Source organism: Lemur catta, chromosome 14 (assembly GCF_020740605.2).
Source record: "Lemur catta isolate mLemCat1 chromosome 14, mLemCat1.pri, whole genome shotgun sequence".
Classification (NCBI taxonomy): Eukaryota; Metazoa; Chordata; class Mammalia; order Primates; family Lemuridae; genus Lemur; species Lemur catta.
In genome coordinates, this window is record NC_059141.1 from 22,430,043 (window position 1) to 22,449,929 (window position 19,887).

General features: G+C 49.1%; 2 protein-coding genes across 7 annotated transcripts in view; one reads left to right on the forward strand and one right to left on the reverse strand.

The window, feature by feature from the left end:
- Window positions 1-9,813: 9,813 nt before the first annotated feature.
- HPS6 (HPS6 biogenesis of lysosomal organelles complex 2 subunit 3) lies at window positions 9,814-12,479 on the reverse strand. The gene has a single exon (XM_045568545.1). The coding sequence runs from the start codon at window positions 12,368-12,370 to the stop codon at window positions 10,043-10,045; it is 2,328 nt and encodes a 775-aa protein (XP_045424501.1). The 5' UTR covers window positions 12,371-12,479; the 3' UTR covers window positions 9,814-10,042.
- A 4,550-nt stretch (window positions 12,480-17,029) lies between these two features.
- Window positions 17,030-19,887, forward strand: part of ARMH3 (armadillo like helical domain containing 3) — a 151,554-nt gene continuing 148,696 nt past the window's right edge. For 4 of the 6 annotated variants that reach the window (XR_006739258.1, XM_045568546.1, XM_045568549.1 and 1 more), the window contains exon 1: window positions 17,030-17,200. The gene's annotated coding sequence lies outside the window, so the exon portion shown is untranslated. Of the gene's footprint in view, window positions 17,201-17,437; window positions 17,591-19,887 lie in introns of those variants that run through there. The other 2 variants (XM_045568547.1, XM_045568548.1) reach the window with 2 other exon arrangements.

The window sequence follows — 19,887 nt, forward strand, 5'->3', positions numbered from 1 at the left end:
TCCCAGAGTGTTAGGATAGGATTACAGGTGTGAGTGACTGCGCCCAGCCTATTATTGAGTTTTGAAAGTTATTTATATATTCTAGATATGAGTCCTTTATCAGATATATGATTTGCAAATATTTTCTCCCATTCTGTGGGTTGCCTTTTTATTTTCTTGATGGTGTCCTTTAAAGGACAAAAGTTTTTAATGTTGATGAAGTCCAAATTATCTATTTTTTCTTTTGTTCCTTGTGGTTATGGTATACTTAGTAAATTTTTTTTTTTTTTTTTTTTGAGACAGAGTCTTGCTCTGTTGCCCAGGCTAGAGTGAGTGCTGTGGCGTCAGCCTAGCTCACAGCAACTTCAAACTCCTGGGCTCAAGCGATCCTACTGCCTCAGCCTCCTGAGTAGCTGGGACTACAGACATGCGCCACCATGCCCGGCTAATTTTTTCTATATATATAGTTTTAGTTGGCCAGATAATTTCTTTCTATTTTTAGTAGAGATGGAGTCTCACTCTTGCTCAGGCTGGTCTCGAACTCCTGACCTTGAGCGATCCACCCGCCTCGGCCTCCCAGAGTGCTAGGATTACAGGCGTGAGCCACTGCACCCGGCCTTAGTAAATTTTGTATTGAAGTATAACATACAGAAAAGTACACACATCATAAATGTGCAGTTTGATACATTTTCTCAAACCAAACAAACTCTGTAACCAGCACTGAAATCAAGAAGCAGAACATTACCAGCACCCCAGAAGTCCTCCTCAGGCCCCTTCCCCATTACTTTTCCCCTCTAAGGGTAATCACTATCTTGATTTTTAACACCATTGATTTTGCTTGTTTTTAAAATATATAAATGGGATCACACTAAGGAGGCAAATATTTTCAATAATTTTACTCCATGCTGGGAAGGATGTGAAGAGATGAGAATCTCAGGTCGGGTGCGGTGGCTCACGCCTGTAATCCTAGCACTCTGGGAGGCCGAGGCGGGAGGATTGCTCAAGGTCAGGAGTTCAAGACCAGCCTGAGCAAGAGTGAGACCCTGTGTCTACTAAAAAATAGAAAGAAATTAACCGGACAGCTAAAAATATATATAAAAAATTATCTGGGCATGGTGTCGCATGCCTGTAGTCCCAGCTACTCGGGAGGCTGAGGCAGGATTGCTTGAGCCCAGGAGTTTGAGGTTGCTGTGAGCTAGACTGACACCACGGCACTCTAGCCCAGGCAACAGAGTGAGAGGTTGTCTCAAAAGAAAAAAAAAAAAAAAGAAGATAATGGGAGCTCTGTTTGCAGGTCTGGCCTGCAGAGGCTACCGCTGCCACCTCCCTTCCCTGACCTGCACACAAACAATAGGATATGTGAGCAGCCACCGGGATGTCTAGGTGTAGCATAAGACCACATTCCCTCCTGCCCCTGCCCCCCACTAGGTCTTGAAATATGAGGCTGGCTATATGATGTGCCTGGTGTTTACCTTCATCTTTGCTCTAGTACTCTTCCTGTCCAGCCTCAACCTGTCTGGCTGTCACCTATGTGAGTTCTGCAGGGGCTACCTGTTCCATCTGTCCAATTCCCAGCACCACCTCCTGCCTGCTCCCTGCTGGCCATGACCACGTTCCTCCTGAATGTCAACCTTCCTCTAGCCAGTGCCTACCCCTCACCTCTGAAAGTTGATCCCTCAGGCCAGGAACCACCTCTGGTCTCTTCAGGGAGATCCCATCCTACCTGTGACCTCTGTATACCTTATACAACTTGTTTCCCACTTGGGCTATCTTTGCCCCATCCCTCCAAGGACCAGCCCCATTCATTACCTGAAAGTCCCCAAACCCAACCCCTGCCCACCTCTTCCTCCCCTCTCCTGTGCCCCTGACCCCTCTCCCATTTTCCTCTCTTATCCTTGATCCTCCACCTTCATCCATCCTCTCCTACCTCATTCTCCTCTCCTGACTCTCCATGCCCTCCCCATTCTGACCTACCCTTGAGTTCCTTACCCTCTCCCTCCTTCTGCCTTGTCTCCCCAGGGGCTGGAACATCTGCTGCTTCAAAAACAATAAGCAGCTCTATGAGGCCATTGTCTACAGTGGCTTCTTCCTTAGGAACAATAAGTATAAACTGCACCCTTCCTTAAGTTCATCCTCCAGGCACAGAGGGGACTTAACTCTCTCTCCACCCCTAGGAATTTCCCTCTGTGCCCCTAACTCTGATCCCATCCCTATTCCAGAATCCCAGCCTCCCAGAGTGCCTGGGTTCATACCCATGGGAGTGCTGGATTCCAGGCTTCCCAGTCCCAGATTCCAGACCCCAGCCCACCCAGTCTCATTTCTCTGTCCCTTCTACCTAGGGATCATTTCTGGGCTGGAAATGCCCTTCCCTCAAACTTTCCCTTACCCCTGGTGTATATATGGATGGAAGCCCATTAGGAAAATCCAATCCAACCTGCCAGGTGAGGTAGGAATAGCCTGCAGTGAGATTGGGAGGGATGGGGCTCTCATGGTTCATCTTTACCCGTCTCCTCCAGACTTTAGCACTCGCTGGGGATCAATCTTCCGTGGGCATCCAAAGCCCATGCTGGAATCTTTGTTCATACTGATTGGGAATAAGTAGTCAAGAAGAGCCTGGAGGTCAAAAGTGGTGGCTCATGCCTGTAATTCTAGCCTTCTGGGAGGCCAAGGTGGGAAGATTGCTTGAGGCCAGGAGTTTGAGACCAACCTGAGCAAGAGCAAGTCTCTGTCTCTACAAAAAGTAGAAAAGTTAGCCAGGCATGGTGGTGTGCACCTATAGTCCCAGCTACTCAGGAGGCTGAGGCAGGAGAATCACTTGAGCCCAGAAGTTTGAGGTTTGCAGTAAGCTATGAGGGCACCACTGCACTGTAGCCTGGGAGACAGAGCAAGGCCCTGTCTCAAAAAAAAAAAAAAAAAAAAAAAAATGGAGAACACCAAGAAGGGCCTGGACAAGGCTGGCTGTGCCAGGATGGTTTGGGGAGTGGCTGGGAGGGTGGTGGTGGTGGTATGGGGCATCTCCAAGCAGGCTCAGTAAAAAACAGTTTGAGGCCCACGCTGATGCAGTAAGGACCCATTAGCTGGAAAAACCAGTGCATGGGAGGGAGGCACATCTTTTAGCTTTGAAATTTACTTCAAACATAATGAAGTCATATCATTGGCATATTTAACTTAGGGCCAGTACAGCTATGTGCACTCAGCAAAGGGCAATTCCATTTTCAACAGTTGGCAGGCTGAGAAAAGAGACAGCATCTCAGTGATAGAGTGTGAGTTTAGTGATTCAAGCATTTTTTTTTTTTTTTGTAGACAGAATCTCACTCTTGTTTCCTGGGCTAAAGTGCAGTGGCGTCATCACAGTTCACTGCAGCCTCAAAGTCCTGGGCTCAAGCGATCCTTCTGCTTCCGCCTCTCAATTAGCTGGGATTACAGGCGAAGGTCACTTCACCTGGCTACTTTTTCTACTTTTAGTAGAGACAGGGTGTCACTCTTGCTCAGGCTGGTCTCGAACTCCTGAGCTCAAGTGATCCTCCTACCTAGGCCTCCCAGAGTGCTAGGATTACAGATGTGAGCCACCACACTGGCAGATTCAAGCATTTTTTACACAATAGGGACCCTAAAAGTGTAGCTGGAATCTGAATGGCTGCCAAAGCCTGAGGACCTGAAACATCTGAAATACCTTAACAGTTTGTTCCTCCAGAGCCTCCAGGAGGCCCGAAGAGGCTCAGAGAGGCCCAGGATGAGATGGGCCTTTCTCATTCTTGGTAGGCTACTGCCTCACTCTCCCTTCCTCTGCCCCTCACAGCTCCTTCCATTTTCCTCTATTCCCTAGATAATGGAAACTTCTGGCAGAACAGACCTAGCCCAGCTGGCCCCCTGGCTCTATGCACTGGTCATAATCTAGGTGAGGGGCCCCAAGGGACCCTCTTTCTGTCCCTTCCTTCATCCTCCAAGCATTCATACCTGACAGCCTCCTCTGCTTTCCAGAGTGAGCGAGTTTCCCTGACTCTCCCTGCCAGGCCTCACTCTGTATTCCCATCTGACCCCTTTCCTTTCATTCTCTGCCCTTGGTCCACCCCGTCTTCTTGCTCATCTCCTGATTCTGTTTCTTCTCACATTTGTTCTTGCTCCTGTCCTGTTTTGCTCCTGTGCAGAGACCTTCAGAGCCAGGCCCAGGCCCTCCCTTTGGGAATTAGAGGAGAAATCACTCTAAGACTTCTATCCACAACCGGTAAGTGAACTGGTCACTCATCCCTGACCACACAGCCTGATTCACCCTCTCTCCCCACTTGATTTTTTATCAGCGGAAATGGGGACCCATGCAATAATAGTGTAAGCACAGTTTACAATTCACATGGCCCATTAACCTTGAAATTGGGATCTTTGAAAAGTTTTTTATTCAACGGAGAGGAGGATTCACCTCTATTTTAAATTTTATGCATAAAGTGAGTCTTTGTTGATTTTGAATAAGGCCAAACATCTTATTCTTATATTTAATTTTTATTTAATTTAATTTTATTTTTATTTATTTTTTTTGAAACAGAGTCTCACTCTGTTCCCCAGGCTAGAGTGCCATGGCGTCAGCCTAGCTCACAGCAACCTCAAACTCCTGGGCTTAAGCAATTCTCTTGCCTCAGCCTCCCAAGTAGCTGGGACTACAGGCATGTGCCACCAAGTCCGGCTAATTTTTTCTATATATACTTTTAGTTATCCATATAATTTCTTTCTATTTTTTTTATTAGAGACGGGGTCTCACTCTTGCTCAGGCTGGTCTCAAACTCCTGAGCTCAAACGATCCACCCGCCTTGGCCTCCCAGAGTGCTAGGATTACAGGCATGAGCCACCGTGCCCGGCCTTGTATTTAAAATTCATATTAAATGTGACCTCACTATGCCCTCTCAGGAAACTCTGCTGTGCCCTCAACTTCCTCTCCAGTTGAACCAAATTATCCAAGTCAGGCTGGTAGCTGGACCAGACTTCAGTCCTGGAGAGGAAGAATCTTGGCAGCCCAGGCTCCTTTCTTCTGGGTGATACTGTCCTAGTACAAGTCCAGGATCCCTTCTCTTCTCCACTATTCTGCTCCCTGAATTCTCTCCTGACCTCCTCTCCTTCTCTCTCACCCTCAGAAAAGCTCAATTTACTACCTCTGGAGGCTTCTTCGGTCTGTAGTTGGGAAACGGGCAAATGTGTGCATGTTTGAGGCTAATGGGTGGAGCTGGCAGTGACAAGAGTAACCACCAGAGGGAGCCTGTGCCTAAGACGAGGCTGAGTGGGGGCCTAGAGGAGCCACTTTGAGGATTTTTTCTTTTTCTTTTCTTTTTTTTTTTTGAGACAGAGTCTCACTTTGTTGCCCGGGCTAGAGCGAGTGCTGTGGGATCAGCCTAGCTCACAGCAACCTCAAACTCCTGGGCTTAAGCAATCCTACTGCCTCAGCCTCCCGAGTAGCTGGGACTATAGGCATGCGCCACCATGCCGGCTAATTTTTTTCTATATATATTTTTAGTTGGCCAGATAATTTGTTTCTATTTTTAGTAGAGACGGGGTGTCGCTCAGGCTGGTCTCGAACTCCTGATCTCAAGCGATCCACCCGCCTCGGCCTCCCAGAGTGCCAGGATTACAGGCGTGAGCCACTGTGCCCGGCCGGATTTTTTCTTTTTCAGGGCAGTAACGCTACCAAGCCTTCCATCCTGGGGTAGCTTCCTATGGACCTGGGAGTCTAGAGCTGCCTTCTCCCCTCTTTCTGACTTTCCCTCTCTTTTCCTGATCACCCAGGTCGGTGTGAACCAAACCCTGGTGCATCTGCACAATGTGGAGTTCTTCCTAAGGACAGATTCCCTGACAGCCATATTCAACACAAGGTTCAGTCTTCCAGTCCTTTGACCTCAACCCACAACTCCCAGTAGCCCCTGCTGCCCATCCCTCCCCTGGAACCTCATTGACTCAGGTGTTCCCATCCCTGCTCCTCTTCTGATTGGGGGATCGGGTGGCCCTGGGTAGTACCAGCTGTCTCCTCCTTCTACCCCAATCCCAACTCCCAAGATGGCCCCAGTTCAGTGCCTTTCCCACCCCCAGCCCCCTACTGCCCCAGGTGGCCTGGTTCTTCCTTCAGCTCCACCTGACTGACTTCCATCAATTTCAGGTCTGGATCAACCAGTCAGTCTGGCCTATGGGAAGAAGGGAAGAGAGCCTGAGAATCTCTGAAGTTCAGAGGCTAATCCCTTCTACTCACCCCAGTTTCTTCATCCACAATAATTGTTAAACCTATTACAGGCCTGGCATTGTGATACATACTAAGGATATAAAAATACAAATAACCATGGTCTCTGCCCTCAAGGAACTTGTATACTAATCAGGGAAATGAACAAATAACTAGGCAATCACCACACAAAAAAAGAGGGCCTGGTGTGCGGTGGCTCATGCTTGAAATCCCAGCACTTTGGTAGGCTGAGGCAGGAGGATTCCTTGAGGCCAAGAGTTCAAGACCAGCCCGGTGAACATAGGAAGCCCCAATCGCCACAAAAAAATTTAAAAATTGAGCGTGGTGGCGCATGCCTTTAGTCTTAGCTACTGGGGAGGCTGAGGTGGGAGGATCACTTGAGCCCAAGAGTTCAAGGCTGCGGTAAGCTATGATCAAGCCACTGCACTCCAGCCTGGGAGACAGAGCAAGATTCTGTCTCAAAAAAAAAAAAAAAGAAAAAGAAAAAGAAAAAAAGTGGCTGGAAAAAAGACTGGAGAGAGAGAGGCAGGGCTAGACACAAAGGAAGGGATGTTTTTGTTAGGAGTTTGGCCTTTACCCTGAATATTGGACTAGGTGCTGAACTTGATCAGATTTGTTTGTTACAATGCTCTGGTTAATCAAGGTTAGATTTGAGGACATAGGGATATCAACTAGAAAGCCACTCTAACAGTCTCAATGACAGGCAGCCAGGACTAGGCTGAGGGCAGGGTCAGGGTATGGGAGGAGAGCAGAAGTGGTCCTTGGACATTGGCCTACACCAGGTCCAATTTCCTGCAGGCCACATGTAGAAAAAGGGGTGGGGCTCTCATCTCTGACCCTTGCAGAGACTGGAGAAGATGTGGGTCTGTGTAGTCCTGTGGTCCAGCCATTGGGCAGTGTGGAGACTGTAGACCGTGTTCGGATAGTGGATCCCTTGGTGAGGGAAAGGAGGTGTAGAACTGGGGCTGGCAAGGTTGGGAATATGGTGGGCAGTAGGGAGGTGAAAGGAGGGATTGGGGCCCCAAGGCCACACAGGCAGGAAAGGAACCTTATGCTTTGCTTCCTCTCCTTTGCCCACAGTGCTCCTCTGGCCTAGCTTTGTCTTCACCTTCCCATTTTCCAGAGGCTACTGCCATGTGAACCTGAGAAAGTTCTGGAGGTGAGGCACACCTATGGAAGTTCTCCTGCCATTGGCTTAAGATCCTCCCCCTCACCTACCCAGGAACTTCAGACCCTCCCACCTCCTCCTGCCCAGGAACCTTGGATCTGAGACTTTGTCCACTACTCAAAATCTTTAGTCTCAGAACTTCCCCTTTTTTCTCAGGCACCCAAAGGCAAGGACTTCAACTTCTGGATCTCCCTTTTCCTCAGGTCCCACCATCTTGTTCAAGGACCCTTCCTACAATGAAAAACCTCAGACTTGGGATTTCCACCCACCTATTCAGAGACCTCTGACTCAGGAAGACCACACTGGTTCATTTCTCTCATGGCCCTCTCACATGCTCATCAAAACCCAGTCATGTGATGATATCTGCATCCCTGAGCTATTTTCCAAAGTCCTGAGATGTGGTTTGGGATCACTTGCACCCTCCACATTGGAGATGGGGGATGAGTATGGGCCAATGTAATCAAGCACCCAGCCTTTAAAGATGGGTAAAAGTTACCATCTAAACCCATCTAATCTGTGCTGTAGATGCTCTTATTTCTTGGCTTGGGGAGTCAGCAGGAATGTGGGCCTCCTCCACTCACAGGAGGCCTTGCTAGTAGGTGGTCCCAAGGGATTTCCTTGAGCCATACAACTCTAAGGAAAAACCTGGCCTCCTTCCTTTGTTCATGTTCCAGAGGGCCATAAAGTAGGAGGAACTTCTCTGGTCCTCTGGGCAGAGAAGGAGGACCAAGCTAAACCTCAGGCTGAGAAGAAGCAACAATAATTCAGCAGGATCCTGAACAGGAAGAAGCTTCCAGCTTTTGCCTATTCCCATTGAGGAGCTATAATTGGCCCAGCCTCAAGATCAAGACAATAAGGAGCTCCTCCCAGACCAGGAAGGGGCTGAGGTGGAGGCCGAGGGAGGAACTGTCCCTTGCCCTGGGCCTCTGGGAAGAGCAGTAGCTTAAGGGCCAGTAGCTTAACTACAGGTGTTGGTAGACAGTCTGGTTGAGGGCCAGGACAAGGACCCTAATCTAAGTGCTAGATTAGGCCAAGGTGCTATCCTAAGACTTCAGTGAGGCTGAGGAACCATCCCAGGACTTGGCCATGCAGATGAGCCACATCGGGATCTCCATGAGGCTAAAGAGTTAACATCAGCCATGGATAAGACTGACAGTCTCCCCTCCCCTGGGAGACCGAGGAACTGTCCCTAGACCCATATGAGCCTAAGAGTCCACCTTAAGCCCACAATGAGGCTGAGCAAAATGCAAGCTGCAAGTCCCAGCTGAGGACAGAGCTGAGCAGCAGTCCTAACCTTGGCCCCGGCCTTGGACAAGGGGTTGCTGGGGCTCAGGGTGATGGTGAGTAGCAGCATCCAGAGCCCTACCCTAAGCTAGATCCAGGCCAAAGGGTCACTTGTGTAGAAGTGGGCATAGGGCTCAGGCCTCTTCAGACATGATCTTGTTTAATAAATCCAGACACACATCAATCTGTGTTATAGATGCTCTTATTTCTTGGCTTGGGGGGGTCAGCAGGAATGTGGGGTCCTCTAAGTAGCTCTGCTCCTGTGAATCTTGTTATTAATACTAAGCCAGAGAATTCTGCAGGGAGCTCTCTTGTCTGTGGCAACTCTTCCCCTAAACCAGGGGCTACTCCAGGAACCCTGGGTGATACAGGCATGGACCCAGAGTCCGCTGCAGTTCCATTTGAGAGCAAGAAAGTCCTGGGGAAAGGAAGGGTGTAGCTTTGCAGTCCCCCTCCTGACAACAGGCTAGAGAAGTTAGCATTGAGCCAGGGATGAGGAGTACATCCAAGCTCAAGGAGGTAGGAGCTCCTGGGTGGTTTAGTGAGGTGACTCTAATCTTAGAGTTGCTACTTTCTAGCTGACTGACCTTGGTCAAGTCACTTAGTTTTTCTAAATCTCTATTTCCTCACCTGTAAAATGGGGATACTATTATTAAATAGTACTTTCCCCACAGGATTATGAGAAGCATTACATGAGGAATTATATAAAGACCAGCAGAGTGTCTAGCACATATTAAATGCTCATAAATGTTGATTACTTTCATGATTGGAAGTGTGTGCTTTAGCCAAAAGATCCAGATCCAGGCCAGTGTGGTGGCTCACACCTGTAATCCTAATGCTCTGGGAGGCTGAGGCAGGTGGATCGCTTGAGCCTAGGAGTTTGAGACCAGCCTGGGCAACAGTGAGACCCGTCTCTACAAAAAATAAAATAATTAGCTGGGTGTGGTGGTGCACACCTGTAGTCCCAACTGCTTAGGAGGCTCAGGCAGGAGGATCACTTAAGGCTGTGAGTTGCAGGCTGTAGTGCACTATAATGATGCCACTGCACTCTAGCCTGGGCAACGGAGCGAGACCCTGTTTCAAAAAAAAACCCAAAAGATCCAGATCCAACCACTCCCTCTATAACCCACAACCTCTGAGACCCTCAGCTGTTTAAAAACACACATCTGTGTATATATTAAATTGTGTATATATTTAATGCACAGATATATATCTTAAAAATTGCTCCAGAAGACAGAAGAGATTGTATATACAGTTTCTACCATGGCCCCCTCCAACTCCTAGGCACACTTCCCTGATCAGTGTGTCCCAGAAATGATTTCCTGTGTCAACCACACAGATGCCTTGTCCAGATGGTGCCCATGCCTCTAGGCCTCAGTGGTCTGATGCCTGGAGGGTAGTCATAAGTCCCGAGGTGGAGCAGGCGGTGGAGTGCCTGGGTCCCATAGGATGTCCTCATATAGACTTAGAACTGGGCCCGAGGGCTGTCCTTGAGCCCCAGTCTGCTCCAGCAGGGTTCTGAGCAAGCCCACAGTGAGAGGGGCCTCTGCCCCAGGCTTAGGGAATGGGGTGGGGGGCCCCACCTCATCTGGAAGGTATGTCCGCAGTAGAAGCAGGATCTCAGCTGGAGCCAGTTCTGGTGGGCACAGGACGCTAAGGAGGGGGAGGTGAGCATCAAGCCGGCGGTGTTGGGCAAACTCGGCCAGCAGCAGTTTGAAGATCTCACTCCTAAGCAGAGGGCTGGAAGGGCCAAGGGCTAGGCCAGCATCCAGCGCCCGCTCCCACTGTTCCTTTTGCACCAACTGACCTACAGCTTGAAGCACAGCATTAGGTCGCCCACTGCCCAAGAGCAGCTCTAGCTCCAGTGCCTCAGGCCTGGCCCCTTCCTCACCTAGCACTGCCAGGGCACGGCGATATAGGGGCAACCCCGGGCTCCCTGCCCTCCAGCCCGGCCCACCTTGCTGCTGTGCCAGCTCCACAAAGGGTGGCAGCCATCGAGGCTCCAACTGGTAGAGGCATTGGCACAGGAGTTCAAAGGGGGGAAGTATCCCATTGGGGGGTTCATTTCCAGCTGTTGTACCCCATAGCACCTTCTTCCACATATCTGGTGGAGCTTGAGACCTCAGTTTGCCATTCCCATCTGGCTGGAGCTGCAGGGTCCTAAGGGTGGCAGCCCAGGCTGCTGTAGGAAGGGCTTGGAAAACAGTGTTGAGTTGGGCCAGATGGTCTCCCACCAATTCGGTCCTCAGCAGGCGACCCACTTCCTGCTCTGCCAGCTCAGTCCAGCCAGCCTCCTCATCATCCCCAGCCACCAGCTGAGCCTTGAGCTGCTCTAAGCCTCGATAATCCCGAAGCTCAACCCTCAATGTGGTCAACAGTGTAGATGGGGGCAGGTGGCCCTGGAGGATGGAGGCTAGAGCTTGAGGTGCCCGGAATGTGCTGTTGTGTCTCAGTTCCTCTGGGGTGAGCTTGGCACCCCGCAGGCTCCGCCGCTGGTAGTATCCGCAGGCCTCCTCAAACACCAGGTCCTTGGCTGAAGGCAGCTCTACACCCTGTGGGGCTTCCCAGCCCACACAAAACAGACCCACGGCTGAAAGCAAACGAAGACCCCCTTGGGTCTCCAGCTCTTCCTCATCCTCCATGCCAGGGGTTGGGGGTTCCAGCATATGTACTCTGTCTGTACTTAGAACCTTCCTCTCCAGCAGCTGTCCACTGCCCATGTCCAGCAGTTCCAAGGTAGAGCCTAGCACACAAGCCAGAGTGCCGTGAAATGTTCCCAGGGCTGCAGATCTCTGAAGGCCTACAGGTGCCTCCTGCAGGGTGCCCACAGTCCGGGTACCACCGTGGGACTGCACTAGGTGCACAGTCCCCTTGAAGTCAAGCAACAGCAGGCCCTGGGGAGTTGGGGCCCAGGTATGTACAGCCAATGGCTCCCTGGGGGACAACAACCCAGGAAGGCTTCGGAGCAGGGTTCGGAAGTCCCATGTGTCCCCTTGTCCTGGATTCAAGCTCTTACTATATGAGAGGCCAAGACCTGGGGCAGCCACCATCACTTTGCCCTTGCCTAGGCTCCAGATGAGCAGAACGTGGGCCACACCAGGCCAGGTGGTGGCAGTGGGCACCAGGAACAGGTCCTTGCGGGAGGCCAGCAGCCCAAAAGGGGGGCAGTGGTGAAGCAGGACGTATGTGCGGCCCAAATTGGTGCTGGCCTCTCCGCTGGGCTCCAGGGTGCGGAGGCACACGCAGTGGCTGAAAGCGGCTGCAGGCGGCCCAAGCCGGCCTTCAGTACCGACCTGACGCTCCTCGCACCACACCAGGCGGCCTCGGGGCGCCGCCACGGCCACCACGCGGGCTCCATCGCCTGGACACAGCTCGGTGCTCTGCAGTAGCCGCCAGCTAGGCCCCACTCCCGCGCCCCACACCTCGGCTAGGCCACTCTCCCATACCAGGACCAGCGCAGGTCGCGCCGGCCACGGCAGGAAGAAGGCGTCTAGTGGTGAGGGCTGGCCAGTGGGCCAGGAACGCTCCAGTTCTGCCCCGGGTCCACGCACTGAGACCAGCAGCTGCGGGGCCGGCGCCCCGGGGGGTCGCAGCAGCAGCAGGTGGCGGCCGTCCGCGCTGCAGCGGACTCGGACTGCTGGGTCCCCGGCCAGCAACTCCCGGAGCCGGGCCGCGCCGCTGAAGTTGCTCAGGTCCGAGAGCAGGCGCAGAGTCCCCGCACGCTTCATGGTGCCACCCGCTCCGGAGCACGCTCAGGCCGGAGGCCCGGCTCTGTCTGGGGATAGTCCAGAGCCGGGCTGTGACTTCCGTCCCCCGTCGATGAGGTGGGCCGAGGCCAGGCAGCACTGTCGACTCCGCCCCGCCCCGCCCCTCCAGGCTAGCTCTAGCATTGCCTCCGCCTGCGCCGAGCGGCGCGACACGCCTGCCAGGGGAGGAGCCGCGGGAGCATCGCCGGAGGAGGAGCCCCCGCAGCACCCAAGGGTCTCAGCGCCTGGACGTCGCCTGCCTTAGGGATGTTCTCTGAGCCGGGATGTATGCCCGCTGCCCCAGGCCCCAAGAAGCCGCGGAGTGGCCCCGAATTGGGAGCGTCCCTCTCCCAAGTATTTCACCCCAATTTACGCATTCATTTATTCATGAGATTTTTATGGCACATACTTTGTGCAAGGCTCTGAGTAGACAGCCTTGAACAAAATAGAAAACTTCAACCTCACGGAGATGATGATCTAATGGAAATAATAGTTAACACTTCCACAGCACTTCCTATATGCCAGCTTTTTCTGCACCTAGCCTTCCCCTTTCACAGATGCGGAAGGAAAATGAAGCACAGAAAGATTAAGCAATTTGGCCGAGATCACACGGTATTAAGTGGTAGAGGTGGGACTTCAACCACAGGCAATCTGGCTCCGGACTTAGTTCACCAAACCACTTTATCATAGTAACAATTCACCCAAACCAACAGTCTGATGGGGGGGAAAAAAAGAAAGAAAACTTAGAGGCACTGAGTTTGTGTGTCTTCTCTCCAGTGGTGATGCTTACAAATTTACGTGCAGGGTCCTTCCACCCTTTGATTGCCCTTTCAAGTGAGTGGTAGTCCTCCTCTCTCCAAGGCCAGTTCCTCTTTATGAGCCCTGTCTTTCCTCCCTCACCCCCACCTTCCTTGAGAACCTGCATCCATTTCTGTTTCATCAGCCTCATTCTGTGTTCTCATTTTCAGCATAGAAACACCCTCCAGTCTGTCCTGTCTTGGAATTCATTCTTTCATCCTCATCTTCCCACCTCCACCCCATCATTCCCTCTCCGTTTCCTTTCTCAGTCAAGTTTCTTGCAAACATCCTCCACTTTCTTTCCTTCCATCCTCAAACCACTACTTCCCTGAAATAGCTTTTGCTGAGATCTTCAGGGACATTTTTATTTCCATTTTTCTTTCACACATTTGACACCTTTTTCATTGTCGCCCAGACTAGAGTGCAGTGGCATCATCATAGTTCACTGCAACCTCCAACTCATGGGCTCCAGTGATCCTCCTGCCTCAGACTCCTGAGTACCTGGGACTATAGTCATGGGGCACCATGCCCAGCTAATTTTTGTATTTTTTGTAGGGAAGCGGGGGTCTCGCTGTTGCTCAGGCTGGTCTCAAACTCCTGGCCTCAAGCCACCATGCCCAGCCCGTTTCCTCTTTTTAAAGATAGCACTATCTTCTGAGTTTTGTTTGTTTTTGATTCATCTTTCTCTACCACCTTTTAAATGTTGGTGCTCTTCCTCCCATGCCCCAATTCCATCTTAGATCATTTTCTTTCATTCTTTTTTTTTAAAACCTTTTGCTAAGCCATCTTCCTGTTCCTCATGGTTTAAGCCATAACTTCTAAGACAATGGCTCAAAAATATTTATCTACACCCAAAAAATTTATGCTCAGTTCCAATAAAGGGTATCCAAATGTCTACTAAATATTTCTGCCTGGATGTCTCACAGGCATTTCAATCTCAACATGTCTTAAACATCATCTTCCTGCCCAAAATTGCTCCTCCTCCAATTGCTCCTAGTTTTCTTTCCTAGGAAAGAAATCCTAGGATTTCTTTCATTTTTGTATCCTATCCTCAATTTTAAAGGATAGGATAGACAAAGAAAGTCCTCAATAAGTGTTTTGTGAAGGAATGAGTACACTTGCATTGACACGTTTGTGTGTCATATCACTTAGGAACCTTTTCATTAAAAGTTATAGACTTTAAGTTAGCTGGACACAGTGGCCCATACCTGTAGTCCCAGCTACACAGGAGACTGAGGCGGGAGGATCACTTGAGGCCAGGACTTGGAAGCTGTAGTGCACCATCAATGCACCTGTACGTAGTCACTTCACTGCAGCCTGGGCAACATAGGGAGACCCTGTTTCTAAAAAAAAACAAGTTACAGAAATAGACCATAGATAGCTATCTTAAGTAAAAGTGAAATTATTTAGAAGAATATAAGTGGCTCACAGAGTCTGCAGGAGAAAAAAAGAACAAGAAAAATGAGCAGGAACCAAGACACTCACTGAAGACCAAGAAACGGGAAGCACAATTGTTTTTCAGCAGAAACCATTTATCCAGGACACCATGGTCCCTGGTGCTACATGAGTTGGTCACAGCACTGGAGAACAGCATCTGTTATGAATACATTCTGATCATCCCTTCATCTTTGTATCTAGATCAAGAGCCAAAGCCCCTGGAGGCTGCACCTAGTGGCCTAATCCAGGTCATATGTTCTCATTTACCCTGCTTACTCAGGGCATGGTTTTTCATTTAGACTATACCCAAAGGAAGAGTCCCCCAGAATAAGAGTTGAAGAGTGGCCAGGCACAGTGGCTCACACCTGTAATCCTAGCACTCTGGGAGGCCGAGGTGGGAGGATCACTCGAGGTCAGGAGTTCGAGACCAGCCTGAGCAACAGCGAGATCCCGTCTCTACTAAAAAAAAAAAATAGAAAGAAATTATCTGGACAACTAAAAATATATAGAAAAAATTAGCCAGGCATGGTGGTGCATGCCTGTAGTCCCAGCTACTTGGGAGGCTGAGGCAGAAGGATTGCTTAAGCCCAGGAGTTTGAGGTTGCTGTGAGCTAGGCTGATGCCACGGCACTGTAGCCAGGGTAAAAGAGTGAGGCTCTGTCTCCAAAAAAAAAAAAAAAAAAAAGAGGTGAAGAGTTTAATGTGGATAACCAAACCAATATGACATAGGATTTTTATTATCCCCATTTTCCAGTTGAGGAAACTAAGGCTTAGAGAGCTCAAGTAATGGTCCAAAGTCATACAGCTAGTATGTAGCAGACCTGGAATCATTCCCACAGTGTTCCAGAGGTAGTGCTCTTACCTGTTCAGTATATGGCCTTCTATGCATACTCTAGTCTGAATCTGTATTAAATTCACTTCCTTGGCAGTGAATTCAGTCTCATACCTTCTCCTTTCCTTTTCTCCTCTTTTCTCACACTTGACTCCATCTTCACCTTTCCCAGACAGCCTCTGGAGATTGACGTGAAGTTTTCCCTTTTCTGAATTTTCAAGACATTTACAATTTGAACCTTTCTAAGCCTATCCTTGATAATTCACTGATTTTTTTTTTTTTTTGAGACAGAGTCTCACTCTGTTGCCCAGGCTAGAGTGCAGTGGCGTCTAGCTCACAGCAACTCAAACTCCTGGGCTCAAGCAATCCTTCTGCCTCAGCCTCCCAAGTAGCTGGGACTACAGGCATGCGCCACCATGCCCGGCTAACTTTATATATATATATTTTTAGCTGTCCATATAATTTCTTTCTATTTTTTTAGTAGAGACGGGGTCTTGCTCTTGCTCAGGCCGGTCTTGAACTCCTGAGCTTGAACGATCCACCCGCCTTGGCCTCCCAGAGTGCTAGGATTACAGGCGTGAGCCACCACGCCCGGCCGATTCACTGATATTGAAAACACTTAATTGTACATATCTCTATCTCTGTATTTATCACCTTGTTAAAATATAACCTTGGAATTCTAATTTGCTTTCTTTTCACTACTCCTAGGATTGAGTATTCAGTAGGTATGGAACAAAATTTTGTTGAAAATAAATCAGGTCTGGAACAGGATTCTTTCAGCTGGACAGGAGGCTTTCCTAAATGGTGTTTAAGAACGATTGGAGTTCACCTCATGATACCTTCCTCTTGCCCCTTCCCACTCTTTTACATTCTATTAGGGTCCAGATTTTTGAAAAACATTTAATTCGCTAATGATGTCTTATATACTCCTGTGTAAATAGAGAAGAAAAAGAAAAATCTACCAAGAAAGAACCCGAGACTCTGGTTTAAGAGCTCTTTCCTGATAGATCTGGATTCAAACTTTTCACCTCATACTAACTCTAGAACATCAAGCAAGCTATTTAATCACTCAGAAACTTTGTTTTCTCATCTGTGAAGAACCTATTCATTACAAGGACTGAAACACACACACATACACATACATACACAGTGGGTGCCTGGCACATCTTTTTCAATTTTCCATTTGCATATAAAAAACCAGAGACTCAGAGAGGTTATTTACCAAGTTAACATAGCTTTACATGGTGCTGCACATATATTAGGCACACACATATTTGTTGAATGAATGAGTTTATTTCCAATCTTTCATTTACAAGGTTGCAATAAACATCCTGGTGTATATATCTTTCCAAACTTTGCCAGTATTTCTAGAGGATGCATTCATTCCTAGAAGAATTGCTGAGTTCAAAGAGTCAGCCATATTTCAAAAACTTGCTATTGGGACTCGTATCCAGCAGGCCCTCAAGAGATATTTCCTTCGCTAATTGCTTTCTCGCGATGCCTTCCGGGAGTTGTAGTCTTTGCGATGCTTGCTGGGAATCCTGGTCTGAGTCTTTCTCAGGAAGCGGGCGAGGACGAACCTATTACGAGACGGGCTTTAGGACCCGGCGGGGGACGGCGGGCCGGGAAAGGGTCGAGGAGGTCGGGAGCGCGCCCGTGAGCCCGGAGGAGCGGCAGCGTTGGCGGCGTCGGGAGCGAGTGAGTCCGGGAGCGGCGCGGGTGGTGGAGGAGGAGCCGTGAGCTCGGTAAGCGGCGCCAGCCCGGCCCGGTCCCCGAACCTGGCCAACCCCTGCGGGTCCAGCCATACTAGGCCTTGGCCCTGAGGCGGCTCTGGGGGCGGGGCCTGTGCTTGCCGCGGGGACGACAGGGTGACGAGGGGCGGTGCGGGGGGGGGGGGTTGAGGGAGGGAGGGAGGGAGGACTGCTGCTGAGGCTGCGTGTGGCGGGGAGGGTTGGGCCCGGGGCGGCCGAGCCTAGCGAGAAGCGGCTTCGCTCCCCCAGCAGCTGGTGGTCTCAGACATGTCTCTCCCTCTCCCTGTCCCTGCTGGGGCCTTCTGGTAGCCGAGGCCCTGACCTTTGACCCCAGCAGGGGCTGACCTCGACCCTTCCAGTTGCTTCGAGAGCCTCTTCTCTCAGGTCGTACCTGGCCGTGGGGTGCGGGCGTGGGGCAGACCTCTGAGAAAGACTAGAAGAAGGCCGGTCGGTCTGAAGACTCCAGGTGTCCCGGAAGTGCCCTTCTCTCGTCCCCCTCCAGTCTCTGACCGACAGGCTTTAGCCCACCCTTCACCCAGAACCAGTGAAGCTACTGTGTTTTCTTGGGGTTACTTCCTGCGAGCCCTGGGAAAGGAACCTGTTCCCAGGCAGATGTGGGGAAGAAACAAGAAGAAAGAAAACTGGTTCCCTGGGGAGGGAGAGCTATCAGAAGCTGAGGAGTGCTTACTTGGGCCAGGCCCCATTAAATGTTTCTGGATCTTCAGACCCTCCCCAGTTCTTCCTCTCCAGAAAAAGTTTTGAGCTTAGTGAGAGCTGTTTCTTTGCTATCTTGAGCTCTCAGTTACTTTGTAAAACAGGGCAAATATGATTTGTGTCCCTGCCCTTAGCACAATTGGAATTATTTTGGCTGTACCTTCAGTTTGATTTATGTGCTCAGTAGTTTCTATATGAAGGCTTTCAGGAGATCAGATCAGAGTCTAGGGAAAGGTAGATCGTTCTTGTTAGTATTGTAAAGGGGGAAATTCCCATTTTTATTGAATAGAGAAGGTTTTAAATTGTTTTCATTGGATTTTTATTATATTTTATTCACTTGTTCAACATTTGTGTAATTAAAAAAAATTGAAAACCCCATTGCAGTTGTTACAAAATTTGGAGTTTCACATAGAGCATAGTTTAGGAATCCATAAAATTTGGGGAAAATGGCTAAATGACAAATTGATCCATGAGGGTGAACTGTTTATTCATCACTCATTTATTGAGTACTTACTATGTTACTAATACTGAGGTTAGAAATAATGAGTATCTTTCCTCAAGCACATTAAAGAGACATATTTAGATGAAATTTTGTAGTGCTGTATGTTAATATAGCTATGTAAAATCATTTATAGAGTGTGACGGGAATACTGGCATTGCTTGGGAGAGAGAGGGAAATCTTTGCAGGGAGGAAATATTTGAGTTGGTATTGAAGGATGAGTAGGAACTTCACAAGTAAGAAAGGCATTCCATTTTGAGAGAATAGCATTCCCAAAGGCATGGTGAAGGTGTGAGGGAAAAAAATAATCTGGTGTTTTAACTGTCAGAAATTTGTCAAAAATGGGATATGTGGTGGGGGAAATTGGTAGGAAGTGAGACTGAAAAGAAACTGGGGACTGGGGAGCCATTGGGTTTTCTGTTTTGTTTCATTTTGCTTTTCCAGAGACAGGGTCTCTCTCTGTCACCCCAGGCTGGAGTGCAGTGGTATGATCATAGTTCATTGTAGTCTTGAACTCCCAGGCTCAAGCCATCCTTTCACCTCAGCCTCCCCTGAGTAGCAAGGACCTCAGGTGTGTGCCACTACGCCCCACTAATTTTTTAATTTTTTTGTAGAGATAGGGTCTCTCTATGTTGCCCAGGCTGGTCTCCAACTCCCGGCCTCAGCAATCCTCCCATCTTATCCTCCAAAAGTGCTGAGATTACAGGAGTAAGCCACTGTGCTCAGCCTATAGTTTTCATTTTATACTTAGGTGGTAGTCATGAGGCTTGTATGGTTCAACAGGAAAGGAAATGAGAAGAGATGAGTGACATTGTGCTCTTTGAGTTCAGAGTTTGAGCAGGGTATAGTATTAATTTACAAAAGTTTCCTGCTTATTGAGAAGAGGGTCCTACAATAAATTCTCATTCTGGGAATTGTCAGAGCAATGTGGTTTTCAATCAGAATTTCCTGAAATCCTGTCAATTTGGGGTTAGTTCCTCCTTTTGAAGTTAAATGTGTTCCTTCTTTGTAAGATAATTTGAAAGGGAACCTGAGGTGGTTATTTTTATTTAAACCTTCTTATCTGCATTATTAGTTTGTGACACTAGGCAAACTCAGTAGATGCTAATGGGACTGGATTGAACTCTCTGAAGCTAGTTTACCTGTAGTGGGTACAGACTATGGCCTATACCTAGAGTAGAGATTGGAAAATTCCTGGTTTTGCCACTTGCTGCTTAGTCTCAGGAAAGTTTCTGAGTTACTTCCATTTTCAAGTATAGGCTAAACACCCACTCTGAGGTTAGCTCTGTCCAGAGTGCACAAAAGATACAGACCCTGCTTTACAATGGCTCGTGTACTTATTTAATCAGTCTGGTTCTGTCTTAGCATGTAGACAGTAGGGATGATGCTTGTCAGGCATCCTGAGTTGACTGCCTTTTCTTGGATAAAGTAGGAACATTGATATTATAGATACCAGTTTGGAGTTTCC